General features: G+C 45.3%; 1 protein-coding gene across 2 annotated transcripts in view; it reads right to left on the minus strand.

The window, feature by feature from the left end:
- Positions 1-9,474, minus strand: part of rhbdl3 (rhomboid, veinlet-like 3 (Drosophila)) — a 29,856-nt gene extending 20,382 nt beyond the window's left edge. Inside the window, exons 1-3 of one of the 2 annotated variants that reach the window (XM_052084110.1) lie at positions 9,233-9,469; positions 8,661-9,099; positions 7,706-7,729 (exon numbers count right to left, since the gene is read on the minus strand). In XM_052084110.1, the coding sequence (XP_051940070.1) occupies positions 7,706-7,729; positions 8,661-8,780 (144 nt within the window). In that variant the 5' untranslated portion in view covers positions 8,781-9,099; positions 9,233-9,469. Of the gene's footprint in view, positions 1-7,705; positions 7,730-8,660; positions 9,100-9,232 lie in introns of both variants that reach the window. The other variant, XM_052084111.1, reaches the window with a different exon arrangement.
- Between the last annotated feature and the right edge of the window lie 132 nt (positions 9,475-9,606).

The raw sequence follows: 9,606 nt of genomic DNA on the forward strand, positions 1-9,606 counted from the left end.
AGCCCTTTGCTGGCTGCCTTCTTCTCCCATTCAATCGCTACTTCTTGCTCCGGGCCTGCCTTGAGGTCAACCCCCCCCGCCCACTTTGCCTCACAGCGCCGTCAAAACCCAGCACCAGTGACGGCAGCGGCTCCATTCAGCGCAGATTTATGATCTCTAAAAGCTGGCAAATGGACCTGCGACTGTCTGCTCCCCCTTCAATTCCTCCAAATGTTGAGAATGGAAAATGGTTAAGAAGGGTCATTTGGGGGGGGGGGGGGGGGGGGACCAAGCGGAGTTGCCGGGGACATTTTCAAGGATGCCTTCAGGGTTGACCTGCCTGTCAATCCCCAATAAAAAGCCCTCCACTACCTGGACGGATGAATAGTTTGGGGGGCGTGGGGGGGGGGGGGGGGGGGGGGACTATTCCTCTTGCTGTGTTACTTTGGTGAAATATTTCCTGATGGATCTTTGGATTGATAAGGGAAGTAGGATCAGACAGGGCAGAGATCCTAGCAAGTGGTGAGAATCTCATGTGAATTCCCAGGCCGCTTCGCATTATCCTGTGAGGTCAACAGTCCGTGTACGGCCTCACGGCCTTTGTTGGAAGGCAGCCCTTTCAAATGATATTGTGACATGAGGAGAAAACACATGCGAACTTCCAGAAAAGATGGTTCACAATCGTGGCATTCAAATTTCCTTCGGAACTAGTAAAATGATTTAAAATCCAGATTAAAACCTTTGCTCCCCCCCAACCCCCTGCCCCGGAAGACTTTTAATTAAGGTCTTCATTTCACCTCTTCTTTACAATACTGTCGGGTCCTCTGCACCACACTCATCGACTTCAGCACATTGGCACTGCTGTCAGATTTTGGCAGCCAGACACTCCGGTAAAATGATACGAGAATGGAAAACAAAAGGCCGGGCCTTTATGACGAAGTACTGTCGCTCACTTCGGATGAGCCGAGACGACCAGGTCGCACCAGATCCCGCGTGCAATGACCAAATAAGTAAGAGCCGAGCAATCTGTAAGATTTTGCATGATTATTTTCTTCACATACACGACCAGTCGAATGTTTGGTCACACTTTCCACTGCGATCAAATGAAAATGAGCTTTCTGAAGAGTCATTTCCTGTGTGTAATGAATTGATATATTCGGCGCGTTTCATTTCCGCTTCTTGACAACTGAATTAAATCAGTTATGGTATTAGAATTTATTGAGATGCGTCCGCATATATTTCTGCAGAATCACTGTATTGCGATACTGTCGTCGTCGTCTGCAAAATGCAAGCATTTTCTATCCCTCTTATTCCAGTTCAGCCCGTCACAGATTGGGAACTGAACCCACGAAGCCTGCACATTGCATGCTGCATTGTATGCTTTGATTCTCACCACTAGTCTTAATAGTGACCATCTTTCCAATTAACAAGTGGCAAAAAACAGAAGAAGTAGCATCATTTAGTAAGAGCCATCTATCTCACTGCTTCCAGTCACGCAAAATGAATCCAAGCATCCGGGGTCAATCGTTTTTCATATAAAGTGTTATTTTTCTAATCTAATTACCAGCAGTCAAAAAAAAAGTCATTTTTTTGGCCCCCAAAATTTTGAAACTAGGAAGCCTCTTGTGTGCTCCATCTGAGCGATACTCTCGACTTGAGAGGAATCTGATTTGATGCCACTTGACATCGTGGTTCTACAACAGAGCCAAAACGTCTCTGCCAAAAGAAACAATCAGACATTGTGCAGCGAAACAAGGCCTGCACACAAAACTTTCACAGCCATCGAGAAAATACAATCACCATGACACATGTTCATTTGATTGCAGATTATGTTGCTTGTATTCGGTAATATGCATCACTGACAGGGATTAACATTTGTTTAGGGATTCTAATGACAAGTGAGTGAAGCAGTTGGCGGGAAGGCAGCTTCGTGAACAGATGACCCAAAGCGATCGGAAAAGCCAACCAACGTTTTAGAGAGCGTATCTGGCGTCATAAATCTGAACAAAGAGGTTTAAACGCGGCGGATCCTGCTAGCTGGCCGCTTTTGTTTGAGGCGATTGTCGGAGTGCCATCTGCCTGGCGAGACGAAACTTCCTCCCTGCAAAATGCACACCCCGGTGGAAACGTTCACCATTGGCCTACGAAAGAGCCTGTTAGCATGCGCGCTCACCCACACATTATTTCAATCCCATGAAAGCAACGGGATCGCTGTAAAAGGGATTTGGCTTCAAGTTATAGTTTGCTGTGACTGTGAGGATCCCAACTGTTGTCAACGGATTATTCATGAGAGCCCCATCCAAGATTCTTTAAATAGACTCTCCGAAATTTAATGCATTGTGGTATCAGGGCATTTGATGAGGATTTTGGACAACTTTTAACTCCAGCGCATGCCGATCATTGAAACCATCAATATTTAACACAAGCACAATATGTAAGAGCAGGCAACTGTGCCATGTAACATCCCTTGGAACACTCGAGAATTCATCTTTATCAAATAACATGACATACGTATAAAACATTTCAATAAAATTAGGGGTGCATCGATCGATGGGCCCTGGATGAGAATCGGGGGCGATTTTGCTGAATTTTGGAGGATTTGGCGATTGGCCGTTTGTTTCCGCTGATCTCATCACACAGAGCTCTGCAGAGGTCTGAAAAAGTCAGCCACTGCTGCTCTGAGATGAGAGATATTTCATATTTATTTGGAGAACTACTTCATGTGCAATTCAAACAACCCAACGGCATCGTTTCATTGGTGGTTTACAATCAAACGAGATTGGAAAATCGAAGTAAGCTGTTGGTTATGAAGAAAAAAAAAACAATCGGGATTGACTGGGCAAGATATTTAAAGTCACCAGACTTACTGATCGGTAAACTTCTTAGATATATGCCACATGTGTCAAACTCAAGGCCCGGGGGCCAGATCTGGCCCGCCACATCCTTTTATGTGGCCCGCGAAAGTCAAACATGTCAACTTCTATGATGCTTGCTAAAATCTCTACCCAAATGAAAAATTCTCATATGTAAAAAAGAAGAGACATATTGGAAGCATTGTCGTGTAACCAAACTCCTCATTCCAGTAACTTAAAGAATAGTTGAATAAACCATTATTCTTGACTTTTTTTAATTTGGTTTCTGTCATAACGGCTCTCCAAGGGAAATTGTAAATAAAATGTGGCCCGCGACAAAAATGAGTTTGACACCCCTGATATATGCTCTAGCCAACCAATCAGAGGACAGAATAATGCTGTTATCTTAAAAGTTATGATAATAAATAATATGAAATCCGATTGGTCAAAAGAAGACTCTCATCGCCATCACTATACTGATTCTCAGAGCACATGGAGGCTGAAATCTGATTGGACAAAGAATGTTTGCTGAGACCTGACGGGAGGGGTCACCTCTAGCTTCCATCACACATTGTCAACAGATGTTTTACTATGCCCAGTGGGCATGTCTTACAGTTTCATCCGCAGAACGTGAACAAAGAACTGAACAGCATGTAGCGTTTTTGTTCCCCGCGTAGACTTAACCACAATTGTGTCCTAAACGGTTTGAAAGGAGACGATGCGGTCTTCTCCACAAATTCAAAAGATTGTAACTGCAGGATAGAAGGAGCCAAGTCAATTCATGTAAATGTTTAAAATGAATAAAACAACAAAAAAACAAAACAATAACACATGGCTGTGTTAGAATATCTATAAAAACAAACATGGTCTGATCATTAGGTGCAGCAATGCTCTTCCAAAATGCTACACTGATAATTGACGCTAATTCATACGTGGTTGTCCTGGCTGGTCTAATAAATGTTATGGAGCACTGGAAAGGTTCCTGGGTTGGCATGGCAACGGCAGAGGTGCTACAACGGTGTACCATCGACATGGTTTCAAAGCAATTTTTTTTCCAAGTCAGATGATTTCATAGATCTATACACAGTCAGAATGCAATTTGGAGAAAAACAAGACAAATAATCCATGTCATTTATATGTTGTTGGTATATATATGTATGTATTTATTCATTAAATAGTTTTTAAAATAATTGTACAATTAATCACTTGTCAGAATTTTATCCTGCCAAATTTTGGAATTTGTACCAGCCTCCCAAAAAAACTTAAAAATAAAAATCCATATCAGTCGGGCCCTAGTTTTGACCTTGTGATTTATCATATGTAAACATATGCACAGTATTTACAAAGGGATAAACCATTAAGTGCCACTGTACCTAGCGCAACATTTCAATTTCATGCCAGCGCTGCTGTGAATTGGAGCCGTGAAACCAATTATGGCCAACTTGGCACATCGTCTTTTTCCCATTTACCGATCAACAGGCGCGGCAGCTATTTTTACCTGAGCATAAAAGCGGAAACTGTTTTCACACTCCGCCAGCTGGAACTTGGCTTTTCAGTACGGAAATATATTTTGTGCCCCGAGGAGGAGCAGCAGCAGCAGCAGCAGCAGCAGAGAACAATAAACAAAGATGAAATCTTTCAATTAACTCGTTTAAGATGTTATCTGTTATTCTTATTGCTTTCCTTAATACAGTGCGGGCCATTTGCAGCTCCTCCGAATTGTTTGGGATCGACGAAACTCAGCTGGTGTCAATCATTCTGGGAATGTTGAGAGGGTCAGCGTAGTGTGACCTCGCCATCTGCGCGCACGTCAATGGCCATTATGCAGAGGAGCATATCAGCGTGCCACAGATGATATGGATGAAGATTTAATGTGTTCATTGGGAAGAATGGCAAATGTGAAAGTTGCTGAGAGAGGGAAAAGTCTCACTCCACCACACGGTTGATACTGTTGCACTCCAGACTTGTGGAATTGCAAGCGAATGAAAAAGGTTGCAGAATCTGTCCCACGAAAGAGCATCTTTTGGATCTGGTGCCTCACTGGCCATCTTAGCCTCAAAGTGAAATGTGACAACACAAAAGTGAAAATAGAGGAGTTGAGTCAAATACTCATCTGGGCCATGAGAGATGGGCGTGAATCAATACCAGTAATATGTATCGGGGCGATATCGGCCTTATTTTAAAGGGTTGAGATGCTCATGCTTCCATGACACATATCAAACCTGGGATACAAGAGGGAAAAGGGGGGGGGGGGAAATTTGATTGGGTCACTGGAACCATATCGTGCAATTGAACGAAATTGACACTTCATACTGGTCAGCCAGATCAAATTTAGGGTACCTGAAATCGCCAGCTCAAAAAAATGGGCCCTCAAAAAAACTGTTATGAGAAATCATTCATTCATTCATCTTCCGAACCGCTTGATCCTCACTAGGGTCGCGGGGGTCCTGGAGCCTATCCCAGCTGTCTCCGGGCAGTAGGCGGGGGACACCCTGAATCGGTTGCCAGCCAATCACAGGGCACACAGAGACAAACAACCACCCACGCTCACACTCACACCTAGGGACAATTTAGAGCGTCCAATCAGCCTGCCATGCATGTTTTTGGAATGTGGGAGGAAACCAGAGCACCCGGAGAAAACCCACGCAGGCCCGGGGAGAACATGCAAACTCCACACAGGGAGGCCGGAGCTGGAATCGAACCCGGTACCTCTGCACTGTGAAGCCAACGTGCTAACCACTGGACTACCGGGCCGGCTGTTATGAGAAATCAATATCCTGTAAATACTTCACAGGAAAAAAAATGATTGTTTCTGGTGATCAGAATGGTGCCGGCCCTGCTTAATTTGAGCCAGGAAACCCCCCGCAAATTTGATTGAATTACTTCCTGTTTGTTTTATCTGGCATCCCCGGCATAATTGGGACGCGTGAGGCAGCAACCTGTGTCGTTTAAGAGATGCTGGCGTCGCCGGCGAGGATGGCCGGGGTCACCCGCCCTCTGCTTGACAAATGAAACAAGTCATTGTGAGACAAAAGGGAAGGCGTGCTGAATAAAAGCTCGGCGGCGCATTTGGAAGCGGCACGCTGCCGTTTGGAGACTTTTTCACATTGACACCCGCGCCGGAGGCACATAAAGGAAGTCTTAAGGCTTCATGTATGCGCGGACACACACAAACACATACACACACACACACACACACACGGGAAGCTCCTCCCTTTCTCGTAATCCCCTGGGACCCCACGTCTTTGCAAAAGAGGAAAAAAAACTGGGTCTGACATGAGCCTTTGCCTCACCCCATTAAATGCCACATGCGCGCGCGCGCACACACACACACACAAAAACACTTATGTTCATGCATACAATTTCCGCGAAGAGAAAGTATGGGGGGCCCCAGGGCAGGCAGGTGCTGGGACAGCAGAGTGACTACTTTGTGTATGTGCATTTGTGTTGTGTGGTCATCGGGGTCTGTCAGCTGGACTGTGTTGCGCTCTCTTGTGATTAAAACCAAAGTGGCCTGGCTGATGTGTGTCTGTGACACCGTCACTGCATGATCAGGGTCAATTCCCTACAGTGTGTGTGTGTGTGTGTGTGTGTGTGTGTGTGTGTGTGTGTGTGTCCCACATGACTGGTCGCTGCAGGAGTTTGCTTTGACAAAAGCCAAAGCCCATGGTTTTGCTTTTTGGCAAGCCGGCAGGCTTTTTCAAAAAGGATATCAAGCGAGCAGCACGAGGCACGATTGGAATCTAAAAATACATTTGGCTAATGAGCCTACACGAAAACGGAGCTGACGGGAAGCGAGAGCGTCCAGTCTCGACCAGCTGAGACCCAAACACTTTTGAGAAAGAAGTCGAACGACACAGCTTGGCAAACAGTGCAAACTTCAAAGGTCAACTCAACCATGTTTTGGGGAAAGTTACTTCGTAGCGCAAACCACAATTAGCAGATCTCGTGAAGCCTCGGCATCCCTCAATTCAGCGAGCATTAAAGTGACATACCTGACTTTATATCAAAAGCCTCTTTTACACGACGTGCGAAAACCAGCATCTTCCGTCTCGCTATTCTGTACTGTATCATTCACTTCCTAAAATAATGGCCTATGGGCCCCCCCCCCTTTCATCAACACCTCTGCTAAAATTGCCTACATCCACAGTTCAACAGATCATTAATATTATTCATTTTTAATGAATATAATAAATGTAGTATTTATTTCTGTTTTTAGTGCTCCCTGAGGGGGGAGGATATCACTTAAACCACAGGTGTCAAACTCAAGGCCCGGTGGACCAGATCTGGCCCGCCATGTCATTTTATGTGGCCCGCAAAAGCAGATCATGTGTGTCAACTTCCATGATCCTTTCTAAAATCTGTACTGAAATGTCAAATTGTCATGTGTAACAAATAACATTGAGATCATTTTCTGACCCTGTTTACACTCACTTGAACAATAAGTGAACAAACAACAAACAAATGACTGATTTCAAAACGAGGAATCCATCAACTTGTTGTGTACAAGTAATAATTCGACGTGATTAGTAAACATGAATTCAGCCCTCCAAGAGAAGACGTAACTCCAAAGCGACCCGCAACAAAAATTAGTATGACACCCATGACATAAACCATTACTTTAGGAATGGAATGATATTCTGGTTCTCGAACATACAGTATCTCCTTCATATATATTCATCACTATAAGCTTAATAGCTAGCACTGTTTGGATCCTTCTGGCCAGTAATTATTCCAAACAATTGAAACGGCGGCAATAGTGGGAAGCATTTCTTGGCAAATGTGTGTGTGTGTGGGGGGGGGGGGAGAAGGTCACAGAAAATGAACACAATTGGATGATGCAAGCAAGAGTTGAGAAATTTTGCGGCACGTACCTTGTCAAACAGTTCCTTCCATTTCTGGGAAAAGAGAAGGAGAAGAGGGGAATTTAGACATGAGGCGTGAGTACCTATTTGGAAAGGATGATTCTAAAAATACTATCCTAAACATGCTGTGTGCACTGGGCTATTACCTAATCATCGTGTTCATTGAGCTGCAGCCGACGAAGATAATATGAAAGCATATGACAACAAGGAGCCGCTCACATTTGTGCGAGTATTGCCTCCTTCTCCCAAAACTACATGACGTCATTAGCGGCTCTTCCCATTGTTCTGCAACACATTCAAGTGCTTTAAATCCACATACAAAAGCCAATTTGAATGAAAACTAACTGGAGAATGTTAAGTATTGCCTTAGATTTTAGAGCGTGTCGGTGGGAATATTTTAGAATATTTTTGCCATTCACACATCTTGAAAATCAGTGGGGAAAGTGGGGAACTGTCCAAAAATGTATTGATAAGTGTATATCGATCGATCAATCGGCCGATAGATATAGGGCGGCCCGGTGATGGACTGGTTAGCACGTCGGCCTCACAGTGCAGAGGTGCAGGGTTCGATTCCAGCTCTGACCTCCCTGTGTGGAGTTTGCATGTTGTCCCCGTTCCTGTGTGGGTTTTCTCCGGGTACTCCGGTTTCCTCCCACATTCCAAAAACATGCATGACAGGCTCATTGAACACTCAAAAATAGTTGTGACTGTAAGCGCTGATGGGGGTTTTTTTTGTCTATGTGTGCCCTGCAATTAACTGGCAACCAGTTGAGGGTGTCCCCCGCCTACTGCCCGAAGACACCTGGGATAGGCTCCAGTACACCCCCGCAACTCATGAGAGGATAAGCGGATCAGGGACTGCATGGAACTATCTATATAACAAATATACAGTAAGTGCACGTGACTTGATAAAAGGAACGTGTTCCAATACTTTTGCCCGCCAATAAAGTTATCTCCTACTCACGTCTTCGGGAGCCACGGGAAGGACTTCGGTGCTCTCCAACACTTCTATTTCCTCTCCCTCCGCATTGGCCGCCACCGCTGGGGAGGAGGTGACCGTCAGCTCCCGGTTGCCGCCCGCCATCCTCCTGGTCACACGCGGTCCCTCACCGATGACTCCGCATGGTTTTATATTCTCCCCTCCACTCTGGCTCCTTCCTCGGCGTCACTTTCACTTGACCACCATCGTCGTGAGGTGAGTTCCAGTGATGAAAGAAAACAACGGAGAAGAGGCTACTTCAAGATTCGCTGAAGAAGAAGTTGATAAATCCAACGACTCAGATGAAAAGGATTGATAAAAGAGAGAAAACTAGGATAATCCCAGGCAGGAGAGAAGGCGGCAAGCGTCCAAGTTTGGGAAGCAGCCAGGATGCTGCGCAACAGCAGCAAGGGAGTCGAGGACTCTAGAAAAAAAAATAGTAATAAAATGAAATGACATCATCGAGTAGTAACAGGAACGAATCCCATCTAGTAGTTGAGTTCAAGACGTTTGCAGCAAACACTCAAGCTTTCTTTTTTTTAAGTGCGTCACAGTACCTTTTTCACGTCTGCACGATGATTTGGAGCGTTTGTTATATTCACCTCGGGGATCGGTGGTGGGAGGTGTTTGCTAGCCCGGCGTACTCCGCCGCCGCCGCCGCCGCCACCTGGGTTAGCTCCAGGAGGCTCCGGAGCTCCGTCCGCGGCGGGAGAAGGGAGGGGATGGGGAAAGCTCTTCCCCTCCCCGCACGACCTCCTTCCCTCCTCCCCTTGCAGCAGCTGACTGTCACTCACACGCTCCGTTGAAGTCATTTGGTCCTTTTGTTGATAATCAATATTGTTGTACTGCATTGTGAATTTAATGGAATACGTTAACTACAATAGCTTTTAGTATTTTACGAACTTGTCTTTTACAAACGGGTTTACCAAGT

Source organism: Hippocampus zosterae, chromosome 13 (genome assembly GCF_025434085.1).
Source record: "Hippocampus zosterae strain Florida chromosome 13, ASM2543408v3, whole genome shotgun sequence".
NCBI classification, from domain to species: Eukaryota; Metazoa; Chordata; class Actinopteri; order Syngnathiformes; family Syngnathidae; genus Hippocampus; species Hippocampus zosterae.